The 23,363-nt window shown below is 39.1% G+C and overlaps 1 protein-coding gene across 1 annotated transcript in view; it reads right to left on the bottom strand.

Annotated features, from left to right (window-relative positions):
* Window positions 1–1,590: 1,590 nt before the first annotated feature.
* RXFP2 (relaxin family peptide receptor 2) overlaps window positions 1,591–23,363 on the bottom strand; it is a 63,822-nt gene continuing 42,049 nt past the window's right edge. The window contains exons 10-18 of the mRNA XM_003826863.7: window positions 22,939–23,010; window positions 21,934–22,005; window positions 18,226–18,297; window positions 18,042–18,113; window positions 15,493–15,564; window positions 12,634–12,863; window positions 11,583–11,993; window positions 7,556–7,774; window positions 1,591–2,806 (exon numbers count right to left, since the gene is read on the bottom strand). Coding sequence (XP_003826911.3) covers window positions 2,547–2,806; window positions 7,556–7,774; window positions 11,583–11,993; window positions 12,634–12,863; window positions 15,493–15,564; window positions 18,042–18,113; window positions 18,226–18,297; window positions 21,934–22,005; window positions 22,939–23,010 — 1,480 coding nt within the window. The 3' untranslated portion in view covers window positions 1,591–2,546. The remainder of the gene's footprint in view (window positions 2,807–7,555; window positions 7,775–11,582; window positions 11,994–12,633; window positions 12,864–15,492; window positions 15,565–18,041; window positions 18,114–18,225; window positions 18,298–21,933; window positions 22,006–22,938; window positions 23,011–23,363) is intronic.

Below are 23,363 nucleotides of genomic sequence, written 5' to 3'. Positions count from 1 at the left end.
TGGGGAAAGGTGATAGTGCTACCTGTACATAAAGCTCAAATAAATATAATTTATCCTGAAGCTCCTGACCATCAAGAGGCATTTCAGCAATTGCAATGGACATGAACTCTTTTGATAGAATAGTTTATGTCGATTGCAATTTCTGAAATAGCCTACTGAATTAAAAAAAGCTATGAAAGCTATGAACAAAAGCCTCTAGGATGAAGCAAAGCTATGTAAACTATCTTATCAATGTCTAACACAAATAAAACACATACCCTTTTTCTCTACACTCGTCTGAAGCTCCATATTGATTTTTTGGGGTATTTTTTTCTTATCCTCTTCAAGACATCAGTCATATACAGATGCATAGTTAGGATGTGGAGCAGATGATTTGCCCACACCCTCTCCCACTCAGAGATGGCACCATCTGTGGCCTCTGAAATTCTGCAGTGACATTTAATTGATGCTTAGATTGTCATGGAAAATGGTTCATGGACACAGGTGATATTTTCATAACCACACAGAAATACCATGTTTAGAAAACAGGCTTGGCCTAGCACAAAAGTTCTCACTCAATCCACATTAAAGACTATTATTTGCTAAAATAATACAAATTTCTAATGGTTTTCTATTTGCAGAGCAGTACAGAATAAGACTATAAATTACCAAACTATCAGATATGAAGTTCATGCTATTTGTTGGCATGTTGCTGACCTATGTAGAGCTCCCATTTTTCCATACAGCTGCCACCTTCCCCAAAGCATCTGGTTGTGTGCCTCTTCTCATGCCCACTCACTGCACTACAGTAAAGTGCGGGCTCTTACATGGTTCCCAAAGACTTGGTTCATGGACCACGGATGATGCTTTTCAAGAACGGGAGACACACATTGGTGCTAAAATTACAATACCCTAGGCTCAGGGTCTACCCCTTATTTATGCTCCTGGTGTTAGAAAATGTATTAGGAAATAAATCGTAAGATGATCAAGGACTGGCAAAGACATCTGATAAAATGTCAGCAAACCTGGAAAACAAGTTAGGAAGCAATTCATCATACTGAAGAAACAAGATGGAGAAAAATTTAAAGCCATAAAGGAAAGGGTAGCATAGTCAATGAGTGGGAACATTATTTCTAGAATCCTAATGAAAATCTTTTATTATACATGAGAAATATCTTACTCGATCAAAATGAATGAACTCACGTTATGATTTTAGTCAATAGTGAGTAATAACAAGTAAATTACCAGAATGGCTGAGACCCATAAACTCTGAATTTCTTTCTCTTCTGGATGCTACTGGATAAAGGGTGTCCATTTAATATGTAATAGGAGGTATTGTGGTGGTCTTAGTCAGCTGCTTACATTTTATCTCATTAAAGGAACTCAGAATGAAGTGAACAGTGAAGAAATTAAGTAACTGCCTCATGCTGTGGCAAAAGGGGAAGAGAAAGAAAAATATAGGATGTGTCTTGTGAACTGAAACACTGTGTTTCCTGGCTGTATTCTTTATCAGGAGAAACATGCTTAACAGTCAACAAACCCCATCCATGGTCTTTGTTAAGCTTAAATTAATATATGGACAAGTGCAAAATATAATTTTATTTACCCAATTCTCATTTTCACATATAATTTTTTTCAGTTTCATTTTCAAAAAACCACCCCAAACTTCATTGCTTTTTTGTTAAAAACAATGAGAACAAAACCATTGTGAGTATGCAAACAGTCCCAAATAAAACCATAATTCTTGAATCCCATTTAACACTTCTTATCTGCATATTTTATGAAAGCAGAACTTGCCAGCAATAGGGATACTGCTCTAAAGAAATTATACTTTAAGAATATTAAAGTGTAGTTTTTAGCAGTGAAAGTGTCCAATTTGTTTGTGCCCTGGGCAACCTTCAGAAAAATATCTTAAGAATTCATCTCTTCTGATATTAAATTAAATCCAAAAGGCAAATGATATGAGGCTTCATCAATGTGACTCTCTGGTCATAGGTTAGACATGGTAACCTGGTCTGAAGTTCTGTTTTCAAAGTGGCTACTCCACTGGCCTTCACAGAGGAAGACTTCGGGTAGATGAATATTTTGGAAATCCTTTGCTATCAATCCAGCAGGATGCTGATGGTTTTATTTGATATTGAAAAGGCAAGGAAAGAGATGTTAGATTTCTGTTATTATGGCCACACTGGAATCAGATGTTGTGAGTGTTTCTATTTCATGGACAGTGCAACCCGATGTGAAAGACCACACAGTGCCAACCTGTGGTCATTTGTTGGTGGGTTGTGTTGATTAGCTAGAGACCAGCTGCACCTCAGCCCACTATACACGAATTCACATGCGCTTTTCAGGCATGTGGGGTGAGGAGAGGAACCTTTGGTGCTGTCCTCAGCACGGTTGGTAGATAGTACAGCTGCCATTGGAATGCAGTGACAGGAGCCATTCTGCTGTGCTCTCTGTGCAGAAAGGCTTGCCGTTGGTAAAGATGAAAAGCATTGCAGATGTCATCTTCCAAAAGCTGTCCCCTGTTTTAGGTAGTCCACTGAAAGTCCAGTGATCCAAAATGATTGCTAGGAAACTGGTTTCATTATACTGTCTCCAAGTGTTATTTTGTTCAAAACCCCAAGTTTCAGGGAAGAGGAGTCCTCTATCCACACAATGGATGTAGATAAACTTTTTTTTTTAATTTTGAAAATTGATTTCCTCTGATGTTTGTGCAGCAGCTGTTTCAACTTGTCCTTAAAAAAGTTGGTTGTGAGAGTATAGAGGATTGGATTCAAAGCACTGTTAACTGGAAGGAAAAAAATCACTATCCAGGAAGTCATTGTGTCTGGAAAAGGAAGCAAAGTGTGAAAAAAAAGTTGAAGTTTTAAATAGACATAAAATACAAATAACACTTTGCAGTCAATGCTATTTATGAGAGGGAGACATAGTACATTTTAAGTTTTCTCTCACCTGAAGGAAAATCTTTGTTGGAAGAGCACAGAAGCTATGAATTCAAGGTCTTAACAATTTAACTTTTCTGAGTTTCAGTAAATAATGTGAAGGTCATTGTGATATTAACAGGAAATATGTGAAAACATTTTGTAAACTATAAATTGCTATATAATGCATTTTTTCCTATTTTATCACCTTCCTTTATAGGAAAATAAAAAAATAAAGAAATAATCTTTAGTCAATCGAGTGAGGTTCACAAAACTTCTGGTCCAGGAGCCAGATCTGACCTTGGTCTTAACTCCATCCAGTTCTCAAAGCTTATTGCCCTGCCCTGGTGTTCTGGTTATCCTGTTATCCTATTAAAAGCTTTGAAGAGCAAAGAGGAATGCATTCCCTAAACTTGATGAAATTCTCTTGTGTGCAGCCCTACAAATGCTAATAGAATATTCAGGGAAAGAGGTCACAAGAAGTTCTTTGTGAGGTGAAATTTGGAATGATAGTGTCCTTCCTGAGAGCATCATTTCATTTGCTTGGTTAGCACAAAATGCATCTTTCCCTTTACACGTGGCCTAATCCTGTGGCCGGACACTTAGCTAGGTGAGTGTGAGCGAATCACTTATGCTTCCTCAACTTCATCTGCTCTCTCTGTTAAAGGGGGCTGGTGATAACTTGCTCACTGAATCCAGCGGGCTGGGCCAGAGTCAGCTCTGCTGATGTGCTTTTTTGGTACTAAGACTTGAGATCCTCAAACCTTACCACAGGACGCTACTTCCTCTCACATCTTCACAATTTCAAGGAACTCCCCATTCAGGTGAAGAGGTGGCTAGTAAGACCAATGATGCTTTCTCTCATCATCCTCTGCTCTCCTCCTTCGCAATCTCATAATTTTTTTAATCCTTCAGCCACTGTTATTTTGTTCTTCTCTTGACCCTGCCTTATTTCTTGTATCTTTCTGTTCTTCCTCTCTATGTCTTCTTCCTTTTCCATTTCTTCTCTGACTGCTTATCTGACCTTCCTTCTTCTTTTCCTTTGATCTCTTTCCTCTCCTTTTCTATATTTACCTTCCTCTCTTCCTATCCTATCTTCTCTTCCTTGTCCTTATTTTTTAACTGAAAGGAATATGAAAGAAAAAAATTATGTTTTAGCCTGTCTTAAATTAAGTTTTATGTTATTTGTCCCTAATTAAAAAAAATTAGACAATCTGAACAGTTAGTGATTGAAGAAAAACAAAATAAGTGGCCTTTTTCTGTTGTGCCCACAAAGGGAATTGTGATCACGAATCCCACCCCAATCTCACAGAAAAACAATGCCTGATAGTGCCTGCTTTCAATAGGCAAAGGCAAATAGGCCACGTAAGTTCCACTCTGAATGAAATCAGGCATGTTCAGGGTGGTATGGCCATAGACTTAAGTTCTACTCTGAATGAGACTTCTTTTTGTTTTTGTTTTGTTTTGTTTTTGAAATGGAGTCTCGCTCTGTCGCCCAGGCTGGAGGGCAGTGGCACGATCTCGGCTCACTGCAAGCTCTACCTCCTATGTTCATGCCATTCTCCTGCCTCAGCCTCCTGAGTAGCTGGGACTACAGGCACCTGCCACCATGCCCGGCTAATTTTTTGTATATTTTCAGTAGAGACGGGGTTTCACCGCGTTAGCCAGGATGGTCTCGATCTCCTGATCTCGTGATCTGCCCACCTCGGCCTCCCAAAGTGCTGGGATGAGACTTCTTATAAGATTAGCAGCAGCTGAGTTCTGAGATAGGCTAACTCTGGCCTATCTTTTGGGTGACCCCAGGTACTGTCAGTGGCATGCCATAACCAGTAAATGCCAGACTTCTTGGAGGGTGGGGACAGGGTTGGTTTAGGTCAGTGAAGGCAGCATTTCTTACAACGCCATGGGAAGCTGGGCAAGCGAGAAGAAGCTTTGTCAACTGTGATCATGACATTTTTCCTGGTTCCACTGAGGTGTTCAAGACAAACCTCAGACTATTGAACTATACATGTAAAGAAAGACTGGTGTGTGGCTCAATAATGTTTCCACAAGACAATGTTCTACTCTTCTAGTTCCCTTCATGGGGGTATTTACTAAGCTTATCATGATCTGAGGTGTCGTAGACTCGCTGAGGATGATGAATTCTGCTGCCATGTGAGGACACAGCAGAGCGGACGCCTCCTGTGAGGCAATGAGAAGGGCTCAGGAGAAATCAAACCTGCTGACACTTTGATCTTGGACTTCCAGCCTCCAGAACTGGACGTCCTTTGTTATAGCAGTCCTAGTGGCCTCATACAGACAGAAAAAGCCTCAAAGAAGATTAAAACAGGCAGGAATTTGAGGGACCATCTAGAGGTAGTCTCATTGAGTTGAGGTGAGATGGTCTCCCTGAGATCACTCAACAAGTCAGTGGCAGGGGCAGGAAAGGAACCCAGGACCTCCGCCTTACTTGTTGCTGGGTCCTTCTTCCACCACACTAGGCTGCGTCCCCCTACAAGTGGGAAAGCACATCAAAAGGTGTGGAGACGGGGTCAGGCTTGGTGGTTCACGCTTGTAATCCCAGCACTTTAGGAGGCCAAGGCAGGGGGCAGATCACTTGGGGTCAGGAGTTCGAGACCAGCCTGGCCAACATGGTGAAACCCTGTCTCTACTAAAAATACAAAAATTAACCAGGTGTGGTGGTGCACATCTGTAATCCCAGCTACTCGGGAGGCTGAGGCATGAGAATCGCTTGAACCAGGGAGGCAGAGGTTGCAGTCAGTTGGGATCACACCACTGCACTCCAGCCTGGGCAACAGAGCGAGACTCCATTATTTTTTTTTTTTTTTTTTTTTTTTTTTTTTTTTTTTTTTTGAAGAAAGTGTGGAGACAGTAGTGGGGAGGGGGTTGATGAGACTGATCCCCTATTCCATCACTCTTGGACCAGCTCACCTTCTTTAGTTGACTAATCATTTACTCAAAAGCACTATGTGAAAAACACTGTGGAAAATGCACAGAGGAATAAGACATACACGCCTCCCCAAGCTTATCATATGAAGGACACAATGGACACACTAAGAAATAGTGTCGCTATGAGGCAGTTCACATGAGGCCAATAAACCTGGTGTAAACAAACCATCATGGATGTTTAAGCAACTGGATTGCATGAAAGTGGGGTGAGAAGAGATCGAAAATGGCACTGCACCATAGAAGAGGGAGTATTTGGGTTGAGCCTTGGAGGATGGGAAGTGGTGTTTAGTAGGCTAAAATCTTAAGAGGTGAAAGTATAATCCAGGTTGGGGGGACAGCTTCAGGAAAGGCTGATGTCTTCTCAGAAAAGCATAGAAAACAAAGCCCAATCATTCCAGTGGGCCTGGATCACAGTGTATGAGGGTGGGAGGTAAGAAATATTATAATGCTCATCCCAGCACTTGGACTTTGTTCCATGAGCAATGGAGGCCAATGGACACTTTTGTCCTGCTGAATTTGAAAGGTTAGGGTGTAAAATTGAGATGTCCAGGTAGCAGTAATAGATTGGAGGCTGTTCATCAAGTGAACAACTGTGACTATTAACATTTAATTATCTCTGTTCTTCACGTGCAACTGGGTCTCCCCACATGACCTCCCACAAAACCCTCTTATGGCTTCTTCTCTCACCACCCAGCAAAGGCTTCCAAGTATTCAGCCCTGACCTGATCTCCTTCCTAATTTTCACTTTCGTATCCTACACGGCCTGAGGAGCATCTGTGCCATGTGGAGACAGAACTGATAGCTTAAGAGGATGTTGTGAATGTTGTGTGGTATTTTGCAGCAAGATATTTGACATAGCCTCACAACTGAGTGCACAGGAGGGACATAGGTTGTTACAGCTGTTTATCGTCTGTGCATTCATCACTCTTTCATAAGGGCTATCAAAGTATCAGGCATCCTGCTTGACACTGAGGAGTCAAGATGTATAAGACACAATTACTGTCTTGGATCAACTCCCAAGTAGATCTGCTATCGGCTGGAACAGTAGGTTGACGATGATTCCAAACTATTTTACTGAGAGTTAGGTTAAAGCCCTGGGTGGTGGCCCCTAAATAGCTGTGATCTCTAGATTCCAGAAGGGGCTTCAGATGAAATTCTGCTAAGGAAAGGTGATTTTCTCTGGTTGAAGTAGAGGTGTGTTCAGGGAATTTGGCCTTTTGGAGGAGACTCTTTCAGGAAATATCTCGTGCTCCACAGAGCCCAGCATGACATTTTATGGCTAGGACCATGGAATAGAATGGTGGTTCTAGCCAGATGAGTGTGCATCAGAATCACAGGGGAATTTTTACATAACATCCATCTATAGGTTTTAGCCTCTAGAGACAAAACAGTCCCGGGTGGAACCTGGGCATGTATATTTTGATTGTTTTATGCATACTCCTAGTGAAGAACCAATGTCTTGCTCAGATAGAAGCAAGATACTCAGACTTAGTTTCTCTGTAGCTCCTGCTTTTTATTATTCCTGGTTGGATTGCACCACTACTCAGTTTCTATTTTATAATACTGATTATAAAACATGGAGGGAAATAACTCTTTGTATTGGTTTTTATGGATAATTTATTATGTGTCCTAGACTCTGGCCTTGTCAAAAGAAGGACGTAAGAAGGCACGATGTATTATACTTGGGAATGATAGAAGAGACTGACCTGGTATTTCCACCCGGAAGAGGGAAAGGATTTTAACTACAAATACAGGAATCCAGCAGATGGCATCAGAGAACACTATAAAAAAGAAACGATTTGCAACAGCCACCTCTCTTCCAAAACAATTCCTTACTTCTGTGGTCTGCAAGGTGGTTTTTTGAATGGAACAGAACATAGTAATATAGGAAAACACAATGATGAGAAAAGCCAGCAAGTTCACACCTGTTGGGAAAAGCACACTTTTAACATCTCAGGCGTAAAAGTCAACAGTAAAATTACTGTGGTACAGGTTGAGTATCCCTTACCCAAAATGTTTGAAACCAGAAATGTTTTGGATTTTGGATTTCGGAATATTTACACATTCATGATGATATATCTTGGAAATGGTTCCCAAGTCTAAACACAAAATTTATTTATGTTTCATATACACCTTATACACATAGTCTGAAAGTAATTTTGTACAATATTTTAAATAATTTTGGGCATGAAACAAAGTTTGCATACATTGAACCATCAGACAGCAAAAGCTTCAGGTGTGGAATTTTCCACTTGTGGCATCATGTTGATGCTCAAAAAGTTCCATATTTTAGAGCATTTCAAATTTTGGATTTTCAAATTACAAATGCTTAACTTGTACTTAGATGTTAAATACAGTGCCTCTTCCACGGGCACTTCCAGGAAGCATTCTTTTATATAAGCCCAGTGGTGTTAGGTAAAACCCAGGTTCAAGGGAATAAAAACAAAGAAATTGGGTTCACCAGATGAAAAAGAGATTTCAAATACATAAACCCTTATGAGGAATTATAGACTTCTAAAATTCAGATCTAGGCATATCATGAAGTAAACTCTAGCTCTTTTAAAGCATGAAAAGAAGCTATTTTTGTTTTCAGCTCTCTGCAAATTCAAACCTTAAGGGATTACTGTAATCATATGCACATCTCAAAAAATAAAAACAACCCCATTTTCTTATTCTATAAACATGAATAATAAAAGAATAAAAATAAATAAAAATAATTTTAATAAACGAATAAAATAACCTTGGAATTTATCATGAATATAATTGTCTGAGAAACATTATTCCTAAAGTTTTTGGTCTTAAGAATAACACATAGAACAAAAATGTATTTTTGTTTATTTTTCTTCATGTTTCTTATAGTAAATTAAACTACTGTGGTTCAGAACCTTTAGACTAATTTTATAAAAAAAAAAAGAAAAAAGTTAAAAATTCAACTATGTGAATTATTCTTTTGGGCCCAAATATATTCACAAGATTCCCACCTAACATCACTATTACCTTTCATGCTGACTTCTTAGTCACTCTTTGCTTTATTCTTGCTGTCGCTAAAATCCTGAGTGATCATCTCATTTCTCACAGTGAAAATAAGACTTGCATATATTTTCAAAGTTGTTAAAAAATATGAATCTGAACCTAGACTGTATGTAAGATTGGTGAAGTCTAGGGTAAAAATACTTTAAATTCAAGGTGATCTGTTATTTTTATCCAAATCATTTCGTATTCAATGAAATCATAGTATAAAGCCATACGGTAAAATTTTATAAAACTAGTTGTCTTAGGCCTCTTTCCAAAAAATTTAGTTAAGCGTAAAAGATAATCACTCTGTTAGAAAATGCTCCCCTGCCCCAAATTCTGATAGCAGACTTACAGAAAGGATCAAAAGTGTATGTTCTAGGCTGGGTGTGGTCACTCACACCTGTAATCCCAGCACTTTGGGAAACCGAGGTGGGCGGATCGCTTGAGGTCAGGAGTTTGAGACCAGCCTGGCCAACGTGGTGAAACCTGGACTCTACTAAAAATATAAAAATTAGCAGGGCATGGTGGTGGGCACCTGTAATCCCAGCTACTTGGGAGTCTGAGGCGAAATAATCACTTGAACCTGGGAGGCGGAGGTTGCAGGGAGCCGAGATGGCACTACTGCACTCCAGCCTGGGAGACAGGGCAAGACTCTGTCTCAAAAAAAAAAAAAAGTGTATGCTCTAAATGCACGATAGTAATATAAGAAAGATGTTAACAATAGGGGAAGCCGGGTGGGGCGTATTTGGAAAATTGTATTATCTTTGCACCTTTCCTAAAATGAAAACTATTTTCAAATAAAAAATTAATTAAAAATTATGTATTCTTATATCTTCAAACAGAAAAAAAATTGTACTTTAGAGCTCTGGGACTCTTCCTTTCATATGCAAATTGATGATGATGATGATTTTGTGAGTGTGTGTTTGTGTGTGTGTGTGACGATCTCTTTGTCTATCTGGAATATATCCCAGATACTTAACTCCTTTGGGCCGAGCTCCATGCCTGCATGGTATGCTCCACCAAATGAGTTTCTTCAGTCCTTCATCTTACCCTGTTCCCTGGCTTTGAGCCTGGGAATCCACTATGTCTTCCTGGAACACAGACCCCACCCCACCCTCCTCTGCCTTCGCTTGGCTGATACCTCCTCATCCTTTGGGCCTCAGTTTGAATTCATTTCTTTTGGGAAGCCTTCCCTGTTACTCAGATCTGGGGCTCCTAGAACATTCTGTACTCTTCCTTGATGGCATTTATCAGCCTGTGTGTGATGTGAGGACATGTTGACTTGTCTGCCTCCTCCTTTGTGGTCTGTAAGGCCTTTGAGGCTGGATCTGTTGTTTCTCCCGTACCTAATATAGTATATAGTGCACAGCCTATAGTGAGTGCTGAATAAATGCCTATTGGAACAATGCATGTCATGGTGTGTGTGTGTGTGTGGTGTGTGGTGTGTGTTTCAGGGAGAGTCTGTATTAAGTGCACCTATGTTAGGAGTAATGAGGGAATGAATGATAAGGAAATACAAAGAACAGCCTGTAATACTCTGGATCCTGGGAATGACATATCTATGACCAAATAACTACCAAATAGGGTAGTGTGTGAGGGGTATTACTAAAGTGGTGCAAACTAAATGTTCTGTTTTTCAGAGGAGGAAGAGAAGGATTAATGGAGAAGAACTGGGCATGATGGTTAGGGTCATGTCATGATGAGTTTTAAGTGACTAATTTAAACTTGACCTTGATAGTACTAGGGAGCCACTGAAGGTCTCTGAGTGGAGGTGTACACAGTCCTTTTGATAGTCAGAGAATATAACAATGGTAGTGAATAGATAAATGAGAGGAAGGGGAAGGTCCCAGAGGTTACGAGACCAGTAAGGGATAAGGTAATAATTCAGGGTTGAGGGAGTAAGGTTTCCAACTAAGGCAACAGCAGCGGGTAGAGACTGGAAGGAGCAGCAGCAGAAGCAAATTTTGAAGAAAAAGAAAGGACAGAAGAGCTTGTTGGCTCCTTGGATGGGAAGAAAAGATTAGAAGAGAGAGTCAAAAGAAGATTGCCCCAAAGAGGATATAGGAAAGGCCTTAATTCTAAGCAGGAGGGATACATATTAGAAAATAGAAAAAAAGTGTTTTTAACTTTAAAGGGCTAAATTTGTCATTCATTTCTAAAGAACACAGAGTCTTCTTTTACAATATTAGAAGGAATTGAGAAAACTGGAAAGGAAAGAGCTTTATTAAGCACCCTTACATTGCTGACTTAACAGCTGCATTTAACAAAGGCAATAAACCTTCCTGGTATTTCCATTCAGATATGTCTTACTTGTCAGTTTCCTGAGTTTTATTATTATTTACTTAACTCATAACTAGATTGTAAAAAAAAAAAAAGAGTTTAAATAACTTGGTAGGTTTACAGGATGAGGCACTGAACTGGAATTCCTTCAGCTCATAGTCATTTCATATAAACATGAAATCAAAGGATCTTATGGATAATAAAAATATCATCCAGAGATCCTGGTAGTATGTCTTTATTTTCCACACTAAATATTGTCTAATAAAAAGTTTAATAAAACTTCAATAAACACAATAGTAAAAACTTTTTTTTGTAAAAAAGGACACAGTCTTGACTATATTATCTCACTTTCTGAAACAAACAAATCCACCTTTGCTGAAATTTAACATATTTCTAGCAAAATTATGTTTTTCCAGGAAATGAAAAAATATAATTTACCTAGGAAAATTCCAAGAGAATACCCTTTGCTTCCAATATCTTCTGTTTGGTCAAAATAAAGTGGGAAACATACTCCATTTTTCCCATAAAAGTTTCCAAAATAATCCTTATTCCAAAATGGAATTACAGCTATTAAAAATCCCGCCATCCAGATGCAAATGAGGATGACTGAGGTCTGCCGTTTTCCAGGTCGAATGTTACTGAAGGGGAAGACAATGACCAGGAACTTCTCCAAAGTCAAGTAGGTCAGTAGCAGAACAGAGACTTCGGTGGACAGCATGGCCAGGAACCCCATGAGGCGGCACTGCACGCTCTCCATCCACAGCAAGGCATACTTCTGATACTGCCCTCGGTATTTTATATCGAAAAAGCCAACAAAGAACAAGTAAACACCCATCAGGCAATCAGCACCTGTGGAAGAATCGAAACAGTGTATGTCATCAGTTTCCAATGTCCCTGTTTTAGTTTTCTGATTAAGTCTATTTCCAGCATTTTAATTTTCTAATTAGATCTAGTTCCTTTCATCTTATATCAAATGAACTAATGTAAACATCTGAGTACCAAGAAGTGAGTGGACTTAAAAATCTGTAATATTTCTAAAGTACTACACTATGTTTTTATTTTGTAGTTTAAAAAAATGGGAATGGGAATTTTCTGGAAGGAGGAAGGACTAGTTGTTAAACAGTTAACATATAGTATCTTCATAGTTAATAAAGGGAATCATTTTCCAGGCCTAAGAGCATAGGTATCATTGTAATTGAAGTTCAGATTAGTTTTATCACCCACAAAACTTTATAATCTGTCACTTGACTCATTGGTTGCCTATTAGCCCATTCCCAAGACATACTCCTGACAGCAGGCCACTGTAAGGTCATACAACCTAAAACAAAGCCACAAAGAGCCAGAACTTTTATATTTAGAAAAAAAATGTGCCCAGGATGTATAATTCACATTAAATGCCATTTGTTGAAAGCCAATAAATACATATATATGTCTAGTGCACAACTCACAGAAGATATCCTTAATCTACTTATACTGGAAACATACTTACAACAAAGGATTTTGATGGACATAGCGTGAGTTGTATTTTCAGCTTTAATGAAAGATCTCATGCCAATGACAAAAAGATTTCCAAAGCAGGTAATGAAAGCTATAACCCAGACAAATATTCTGAGGATATTGTTAGCCAAGAGGTCCTCAAATGAAGAAATGCCGTCCGTCAAGGGCATACATATTCGGACATGGGGAGCATAGGAGCAGTATCGAAAGTTTTTGAAATAACTAAAGTCAAAGGGAAAAAAAGTGTCACTTTGCAGCAATGATACAGAACCTACAGTTGCAGTCCTATCGGGGCTGCAACTCCATGCTAGGTATACAACTTCACTAGGTTTGTTTATTTTTGTTTAGTAGTGTTTATATAATTAAAGAGTTCTTCATGAAACACTAGGCAGTATCCTTTTAAAGATGAGGAACCTAAAGAACATAGGAATTCAGTAACTTGGATGAGGAGAGTTTGGGAGGACATGAAAATTTGAAATCTCAGGGGCTCTATGTTCCCTGGTCACATTGGTTTATTGATTATTCTGTAAGGTATTATGAAAAGTGGATTATCCTTGTCAAAGTGATCTCCAGCAAACTTTCAGGGGCTTGGGCTTGGGATGGGAAAAGCCTATTGTCGCTCACCTAGAACATTTCTGTCTTGTCCTGAGTTTTAAACACCGAGGTCTACTGACTTTAACTAGCCTCCTCTTCCCCGACACTGGCAGGAAGGGAGGACCTCTGACACTAGGAAAATGCATTCTCACTGGATCTGGGAAGAGAAGCAGCTGCCTTAAACACAGATTTCTTACCAGGGTCTGGAAGGAGTTAGTTTCTATGGGAAAATGAGTTTGTTTGTGGTCAGTGGAGTTGGGATGTCTGGGCACAAGGCATCTGGAAGTGCTGCAATTGGTGAGGTCATTTGGCCATTGCCATCCCTCAAACCTGTGTGTTTAGAATTTTCTCTCATAAAACTTACTCTATTTTTATTCGTTTGCTACTTCTTTCAGTTCACTTTTCTGCTCTTTGCTGTCAGTTTAATTCATTTTTTGTTATTTCTCAATTCAGTTTCTAGACCAAGGCTGCCTGGCATCAGACCCCTGGCTGCCTACACCACCTCGCCTCTTACCCTGCAATGCTTACTCCACCCAGACACACACCCTCAGACAAGCCATGCTCATGCCCTACTCAGAGCTTTGCTTTTTCTTATGCCCCTGCCTGGAAGATTCTTCCTCTGGATACTGCCAGGGCTGCTTTCTCCCTCCGCTCAGGTCTGCTCAAATGTCACTTCACTCCAACTTCCATCCACCCCACCTCAGTGGTAATCCTCAATCCTCCTTCTATCACTTACCTTGCTTTATTTAAATTTGTAGCACTTATTCACTATTTACTCACTTGCTCCTTTACTCTCTGGTTCCCAAAGCTAAATGGAAGCTCTCAGGCACAGACATCCTCTCTTTTGTTCATCATTATGTCCCTGGTGTCTAACGCAGTGCCTGGCACGTGTAGGTACTCATCAAATACTTCTTGGATCAGCAAGTGGATGATGAATAATTTAGCACTGGGTGTGTCACGAAGAGAAATAGGAGGCAATTCTTGCCTTCAAGTAGCTTACAGTTCAGCTTCCTAATATCTGGCATCCAATTAAAGGAACCTGACCTATAATGAACTCTCTTTTCTTCTCCTTCCCTGGAGTCCCTGGCACACACATGGCTTGACTTCTTGGTCCTTTTAGGATTCCATTATGTCTGCTATCTTCAGATAGAACCATCTAGCATCACTCAGTGGTTCAGGGCCCCCTTGCGCTGTGACCACACTACTCGTTGTCCGGTGAAAGGGATCGGGGTGACAAGGTGGGGATGTTTCAATAAATAAAGGACAAGGAACATGAAAGAAGAGTAAGTAGGTTACTTAGTAGGGAAGTAACTAAGCTAATGTGTTTTCTCTTAATTGTTGACCTGTTCTTGACCTTGGCCTGAGGTCTATATTTAACACAGCAGTTTCTCCATCAAGTTCTAAATAGTTTGAATTTCTCTATTCTAAGAAGACCCCATATCCTGCCTACAACAAGGAAATGATACCCTCATTAAACATTTATCTAATAGTGCCACAGAAGAAAATGAACAAAACCATGTGGAAATGCATCAAACACTTGTCTTTTAGTAATCACACCTACTGCACAGACATAAACAAAATGTTCTCCCAAAAGAGCACCTTCACAGCCACCATTTCATCCACTTGCTGCACCCAACTTGTAATCTTACATTGAATTCTCCCTATTTTTGTAGATAACAATGGTTAATTTTTGAAGTCATGAACACATAGATTACACAGTTGATAAAGAAATAATTATGAACACATATATTAACACAACTTACACAGTGCACTTTAGCCAAATATACTAAAGTGACTTATCAAAAACTACTATAAAGATTAATTACCTCCATTTTGTAGTGCACTTAGTAACAGTAACAACACCTGGAATTTATATAGCACCTTTCTTCCTAAGGGCTCAAATCTTAGAGCAGCCGACTGCTCATTCATGAGAGGTGAATTAATGTTTCCAGGTCGCCTGAGTACCATTTAGCCAGTGACTTCATCTTGTGTAATATGTGGCATTCTGGTACCCTGATCTCTTATTGGGCCTCAATTGGATAAACAGCGTGTTTCCAGAGAGAAGGGTCATTCATGTCGGCACATCATAATATTGAACTCTATTTGAACAGGGACCAAAGGTGACAAAATTAAAAAGTTCTCAATAAAATGACTTTTGTTGCATAGAAACACATTGCAGTGATACATTAGACAGTTTACAGGAGATAATTTGAAACATTTTACCATGCTTCCTCCTCCATTTTTTATACATACGTACATGTGAGAAAGATTCTTCATGGGTTGAAACATTCGTGTGTTTATATTTGGAATCTCTATCCTTTCCAGGTCTCTGGAAAATACACATGATAGGTTTAATGGTGTTGAGATGAAACGTTTTAATAATTGCATTCTTCATCATATCCGAAATATAATGCTTCAAGATCTTATGTTACCAATGCAGATTAGAATGAAAGTTTTACAGTACACTGTCTTAGAAAATGGCTGTTTCTATTTATGCCTCCTGCAGTTTGGCGCTGATTGTGTCATTTCACATGCAGAATTACATTCTAATAGAACATATTCATTCATTTCTTTGATTTAAGAATGGCAGTGGTGATTTGTGTATTATGAAATTGGCTCTGTAGTTTGATTTTATTAATATAAGTAATGCCATAGGAATTAGAGGGTTTAATTCAGGAGATGATCTTTCCAACCGGAGAGCATCACTGAAGTGAGTTTTGTGAGAATCTGGATTTAAATATGATCATTTCTTCCTGGCCTATGTGTCTTTAGGATGGAAAACCATGAAGGTAGCAAGAGGAACTCCAATTCAGGAGTCTTCTAAGACACCAGTGGTATGTCTTAGAATTCCTTTAATTAAATTTAAGTTAAATTTAATTAAATTCCTTTAAATCCTTCAGGCCCCATAAAATGTCCTCAAAGGGATCCAAGGATCACTCCTGTTCTCTTAGTTGACCTCAATGCTTGCTTCTACAAATGTGGACACTTTGAAGATCTCTTTAGGATGGTATGAATTAAGAGCTGCCATGTTCTCAGGAAGCAGATGGAGAGAGATAATCTAAAAAGACAGAGGCCTTTTGCTTTTAATGTTTATTTTGAAATATGTCTGATTCTCACTTGGTTTCTTTTTGACTAATCTGAATAAAGATTTCTCAACATGGTTCTGAGTTTTCCTTTGCCCAAGGAGTTCTTGCTTTTTGGAAGTCAAAAATGAAATCTGGGAAAGCTGTTATACTACTGAGTAATTGCATGGCCCCTCTAGCAGGAGACTCTAAGCCCTTTCTAAAAGTTTAATTTTCCTTTTTTTTTTTTTTCTCTCTGGCTCTGTCCTTGTCTTACACAGTTTTAGCTTTATGTGGATTCTGTGATTATTTGATTAATAACCTATAGCATCCTGAAGAGCAGGGGCCACTGTATCCCAAGTGCTAAAACAATGCTTTGTGTAAGTTGGTGGCTAAGATATGTTTGTGAAATAAATGGGTAAATGAATCGCAGGAAAAAAAGAAAGACTGGGCAGGCACGGTGGCTCATGCCTATAATCCTAGCACTTTGGGAGGCCAAGGCAGGTGAATTGCCTGAGCTCAGGAGTTTGAGACCAGCCTGGGCAACACAATGAAACCCTATCTCTACTAAAATACAAAAAAAGTAGCCTGGCATGGCGGCGTTCGCCTGTAATCCCAGCTACTTGGGAGGCTGAGGCAGGAGAATTGCTTGAAGCCGGGAGGCGGAGGTTACAGTGAGCCAAGCTTGTGCCATTGCACTCCAGCCTGGGCGACAGGGCGAGACTCTGTCTCAAAAAAAGAAAGAAAGAAAGAAAGACACTAAAGAAAAAAAGTAGAAATGAATAAAGAAAAGTATGTAATAAATAATTACTACTTTGACTTTCAGGAAGGCATTATGTAGTGACTTGGTATTTTGGCTTTCAGAAATGCAGTATGCGGTAAGCAAAGAGAAGAATCATGCTGTCCACATCCTCAGGTCTGTCCTTATATTTTAAAAAATAAACATATATGTTTAATATTATGGCTTCTTAAGAATAGGGACCAGATCTTTTTCATCAGTGGATGCTCACTAATATCTAGTAAGAGAGAAACCTAAATCTTGCATTAATTTCTGATAGAAAACTAGCAAGAATAAAAGATGATACTAAGAATTGGTCTTCGGAATTAAAGGAGGAAATGCTTTAGGCTGCAGTCAGGCAACGTAGTCTGCTGTCTGTGTGAAAACAAACAACCTTTAGCCAGCAATTGCCATCCATTGGAAAGAAATCATGAAGTTCAAAGGAAAAGTGGCAGAGTTCTTGATACCACTGAAACTTAATATGGTTGAAATGTAAAAATACTGTACATTAATTTTCTGAATGTGCATATTTGTGGGACAGTTTTTTAAAAACTTATTTAAAAGTAAAACAATGCACTGTACACTAATATCAAGTAGATCCTTGTAGGAAAGGGCAAACGGGAAAAGCAGGCAAGTCTTACATAATTTGTTTTAACCAAACTTTTAGAAACAAAACTATTGCAAATTTAATTCTTTGTGAAAACCGTAGGATGAGATTTTGCCACATGAACCCAGTTTTCAAGAAGGACATTCCTGAAACCTTCAAGTACAGAAATGGACTTCATACATGTCGAATGGTAAATAATGAGGCTTATTTGTCATTCAGTATGTACTTGATGGGATCTGTGATTCAGACAATTGTCTGAAATGCATGCTCCTGTGTGCAAAATACCCATTTAAAAATAAATGTGTCTCTAAGTACATCCACTAAAATTATAATCAATATAATTGTAATATTTCACTTACAGAGACTGAAGTTGTTTAAGACTTTCAAACTGGTTCTTGTGAAGATACATAAGAGGATTGGATGACAGGTTCCTTTTTTTTTTTACCATTAGATGAGAGAGGAAAAGAAGTTTGAAGGTATTATTATTTTGAAAGCTCAAAATATTGCCCTTTAAATCTGATTATGGTGAGAAGTAGAACTTACAGCTTTTGTAGAAGCTTCAAGTCTTTAAAAAGGTGAGGTGATAGCTCCGTTATCATATTGCTAGACAGATCCCTGTTGACAACAATGAAAACCCAAAGCAATTACTTTGGAAGTAAATGACAGACTTATTACTCCTCACAATTATCATCATCCCATTTGATGTAACAGAAAATATGAATCCAATTTAACCAACCTGATAACTTGTTACACAACAGGGCCATATGAGTCAGCCAAATGGATACGGTTTCCAACACTTACATGTAACACTTTGCTCGTCCAGTTCCTATCTGGAATTTCCTCTTACCCTCTCTCCAACACATTCCCAACCTGGCTTTCATATCTAATTTGGTTAATTTCCCTTGCTCTAGATACTCTTTGTACACTTCTACTCTTCATGCTTCTGTGATTGCCACTTGCTTCATATACATGGTCTCTTGTTTATCCAACTACACTTTTTGAGGTCAAGTCTTGCATCTTTGATTTATTTTGCATTCCAACCAAGACAATATTGTCCACTCAGTATCTGCCCAGATAATCTTGAATAAGTTCACACGCTTTTAACGTGTTCTTCTACAAGACTATTTTTTGCAGAAGAAATTGCAAGTTTAGAATTAAATATAATAGGACTGTCCGATCCAGACAGAATCCTAAGAAAGTGACTCTATAAAATGTGGAAAAGAGACCTGTTAAAATCAGAAGAAATGAATCTTTAAGAGTCCAGAGTATATTTCTGAGCCAGAGAAGATGTTAAAACAGATATACAGTTGCCTAACTAAGAGTCAAACAAAAATGATCTCTTTTGATACTCTGGAACTGCTGATGGTTATGTGGGAGTTACAAATAACTATGACTTAGCTCTTTTTGTAAAGAAGCTTACATTTAGAGTAGCAACTAGATACAAACAAGGAAACAATCAAACAGGTGCTATTATAGAAGTGCAGAGAAAACATAGAGGAAAGAGTCATCAGTCTTGGCCTGGGACATTAGGAAGTGTTTGAAGAAAGCTTGATGATTTTAGGTGGGGTAAAAGAAGAACAGCTTCTCAGGTGGGTGTAAAAAATGATCGAACCACAGATGCTTGGAATTCAGTGACACTTTCAGGATTCAGGAAGTGATCCAACATGGGTGGAGGATGGAAGATGTAGGGAGAGGTAGAGGACGTCATGGAGAGTGCGTGGAGACAAAATGGGAAAGCCATGCGTGCACTTCAAGGCAGTAGTTTTCATAGTAGAGTCCAAGCATCCAAGTCCCCAAGGATGCTTATAAAAAGAGCACATACCCGGGACCCACCTTGGAACTATCACATCAGACTTTCTGGGAGGGAGCCTGGTAACATGCATTTAAGCCAATATCCCATGTGATTCTTCGGCCCATTAATGTTTGAGAACTGTGTCAAGGACTTTGCTAAACACCAGGCAACAAGAAGTAAGAACATTAAATAGGGCAATGGCATCATTTACTCCGGGTTATGGAATGATTATTCTGTCAGAAGCATGAAAGACAGGCAACAAGGCCTGGGAGTTGGGGGAGGAAGACCAGGCAGGAGCTTCTACATGGACCAGGTGAGAGCAAATGAGGGTTAAGGGGGACAGCAGCAGGGCTCAGGGTCTGGCTGAACATGTATTAAGAGAAAGTTGGAGGGAAACGGAATGGTCTTCAAGTCTGGCTACCAGGAAGGAGGCACTGAGATGGCAAGTCCAGGTGAAGAAGCTGGCCATCAGATTGGGGTCTCTTGTTAGTTCTGTTTCAAATGGGTTGCTTTTGAGGTGCTGTTGTGACACCAAAGTCTGAAGTCCTGCCAAGTGAGATGTCTCATCTGGCCCTCCAGATGAGAGGAGCACACCTAGATCTCAGCCCAGAAGGGAGACCACAGGTGCGCACAGGCCAGAGAGAGCCTGACAATAAAGCAATATGATGATGATCTCATACACCTAGAAAATGCCTTTCAAAGGGTTACCCAGAAAAATAAAGGACACTCTTTTGGAGGAAAGGACTTTGGGGGTCTCAAGTACTTGTGCTTATTCCTCCATGGATGGGTTTGTTGCCATGAAGGCACAGTGAAATTACTTAACATTTGTAAACTCAAGACATATGAATGCCTTGTTCTAGTTAAGCCTACCAGCTTCTGAATTTCTTTTAGCTTTCTGAGGCTAAGTGAATTGCAATGGATCACTATAGATCTTAATAGCAAGCTGGCATCTCTTAAGTGGGCTCTTATTTTTGGTGTGCCTCTGCCTGTATGTAGGATGAGAAGAGGGTTAGGAAAATTTTAAAAATATGGACTCTGTACCACTGTTTCCTTAAGTTTATATATAAAATACCCCTCTGGGTCGGGCGTGGTGGCTCACACTTGTAATCCCAGCACTTTGGGAGGCTGAGGCAGGTGGATCACTTGAGGCCAGGAGTTCAAGACCAGCCTGGCCAACATGGTGAAATCCTGTCTCTACTAAAAATACAAAAAAAAAAAAAAATTAGCCAGGCATGGTGGCAGGTGCCTGGAATCCCAACTACTCAGGAGGCTGAGGCAGGAGGATCACTTGAACCCAGGAGGCAGAGGTTGCAGTGAGTGGAGATCATGCCATTGCACTCCAGCCTGGGTGACAAGAGCAAAAAAATCCATCTCAAAACAAAATAAAACAAAACAAACAAAAAACCCCTCTGTTTGTCCTGGGTTATTCCTCCACCCCACCATGCAACCCAAGTCCACAGTCATCCTCCACAGCCTGGGCAGGAATGCCCTGGGAGGAAGTCTTTTCTGAGTGAGCTGCCTTTAAGTTTTTGCCTATAAAATGATCATACTTACTTTCAGTTCTAATGCAGTACCTTGCACATACCAGGCACTTCATAAATATGTGTGGATTTGATTTATGATGCTCATTAATTAGATTGAATTACCTTAACTATTCATGAGTTATTTTTTAGATTACTCTTATTGAGTTATTTTCTCCAATCCTTTCTGGATTTCAAAATAAGGTGTAAAGAATGGGGAGAGATTAATTCAGAAATTAATTTCCATTTTAAGGCCTCAATCAGAAAGATGAGTTTTCTATCCTTATCACTGCTATGTGTAATGTAACAGACTTAGTTTTAACTTCCACTGATACACAATTATGTGGGGAGCAATGAATTAATAGCGAGAGAAATGATTTTAAAAGGCTTAGATCCATAAAACAAATATTTGAACAGAAAAAATTCACATGAGCTCTCTGAATATTTTTTCCGTGAGCCTAACCCTCATTCTCAGCATTGAGATTTGCTTCACCTGCTATATAAGTCATAATTTCTCAAGGACTAGTAAGCATATTTGTTCCTTTGTTCAGTTATAAGGAATTAATATTATTTCAGTTAGTCAGTTATTCATTATCAAACATTTATTGGGAATTAACTATACTCCAGTCAGTAGAAAGAAATGATCCCTGTGTTTAAGAAGCCATGGAATACTCATTTACTCCCAAACACACATAAATAAGAAATCACCCAAAGAAAACAAGCAGAGAAACTAGGGTAGGCTAAATCCATATTTAGCCCACTGTCTGATTTGAATGTGCTTTGGACTTCAGGATAATGTTGGTTTTCTTAATTGATTTTTAATATCCAATAGTCTACAGGATTTTGATTGCTACTAGTGGCAAAGCAGTCTCACTAGTCATTTAAATTTATAATCTCGGAAGAAGCAATCATATTTTCCTAGTAGACGATGCTACTTACAGTTCTCCTAAATTTTTTAATGAAGAAAATGTCTTCTCTGGAACAAAACCAATTTGATTTCTAGGCAGAAACCTGTAAGACATGGCGAGAATCAGCATGTGGGTTTGCGTCTGCTGTAGTAATCAGTTCTCATTGGGAGAGGCCACTGATCCAGGCAGAATTTTATAAGCCTCCTTTGAAGTCTTCAAGGGAGGCATCTTTTGGAGTGGAAACTAAGGCAGGACTTTTTCACCGTGGACATCCCCATGTTCTCTTCAGGAAGTGCTGTCATGAGCAATTTGAGGTCCTGAGTGCGGTCTAGAAAGCTGCATTTTGTTTGGATCTAATTATTTTAGAAAATGTCTCTTTTAATTTTCCTTTTCCATTCTTTTTTCCAATCATCCGTCCAATCAACAAACATCACTAAGTGCTTACTAAATGTGGAAAACTATCATTAAAACAAAACCAAAACACTGATGTTTTGAAGCTTTCCAGCATGAATGCACTGATTGACCAAACCATCTGCCTTCCCGCCCCCATAAAAAATATAAACAGCGATTAGAATCATGAGGCAGAATCTTTGGCCAATCAGAATGCATTAGATGTTTTTCCTTTTAGATGAAATTATGATTTTTTTTTTCTTTAGGGAGAAAGACATCAAATGGTAAGAGTCATTGGCTAATCATTGTAAAGCTAATCATTGTACAGCTAACCCCTTTCACATACATTATTTCCCTTCCTTGGTGACCATGGGGTTAGGAAACTGGAACTTTCAGGTCCCAGTTCAGCTGAGAAGGTGCACAGAAATAAAGATGGCACATGATGTCCCTAAAGGGTGGGCACCTTAACTTGAGGCTCAGTCCCAACATCCAAATCAATAAATCAGTGTGTGCATTTTCTAGCACTGCAGTGTCAGACCAAGGCTGTAAACAAAACACTACTTTAAAATTTTTTGTCAATGTTTTCTTTTTAACTTCCAAATATATAGGGTTTCCCCTCATTTAGTGAAGTCCATTGTATACTTACAGCACTGTGAGCGAATCGCACGACAGAAACGTAGAATTTGTGAGATACTTTATTCTATTGCCTTCCAAATCCCTGGAAGTCATGGAGGAAAGATATTTTTAATATTTTTTGTACAAATCATATGCTTAGAGATACTTTTTAAAATGGTTATCAAGTTTATTTTTACTTCATTCCAGTTGTTACTGTGCTTTCCTCCTAATTATTGCAAGGTTAGTATAACTAATATTATGCTTCTTTCCCCCTTCCAACTAATGTTAATAAAATTGAGGAAAGGGCAGCCTAACTTTTAGCGAGTGTCTTTCTGTGCTGAACGCTATGCTATTAATTATAATATTGCCCAACCCATCATAAACTACCATTGATTGGGCTTTTATGGTGCCAGGTGCTGTTCTACACGCATCACACAGCACTCCTGCCAAATTGCT

This window comes from Pan paniscus, chromosome 14 (assembly GCF_029289425.2).
Source record: "Pan paniscus chromosome 14, NHGRI_mPanPan1-v2.0_pri, whole genome shotgun sequence".
In the NCBI taxonomy this organism is placed as follows: Eukaryota; Metazoa; Chordata; class Mammalia; order Primates; family Hominidae; genus Pan; species Pan paniscus.
This window is presented reverse-complemented; position numbering and strand designations above follow the sequence as displayed.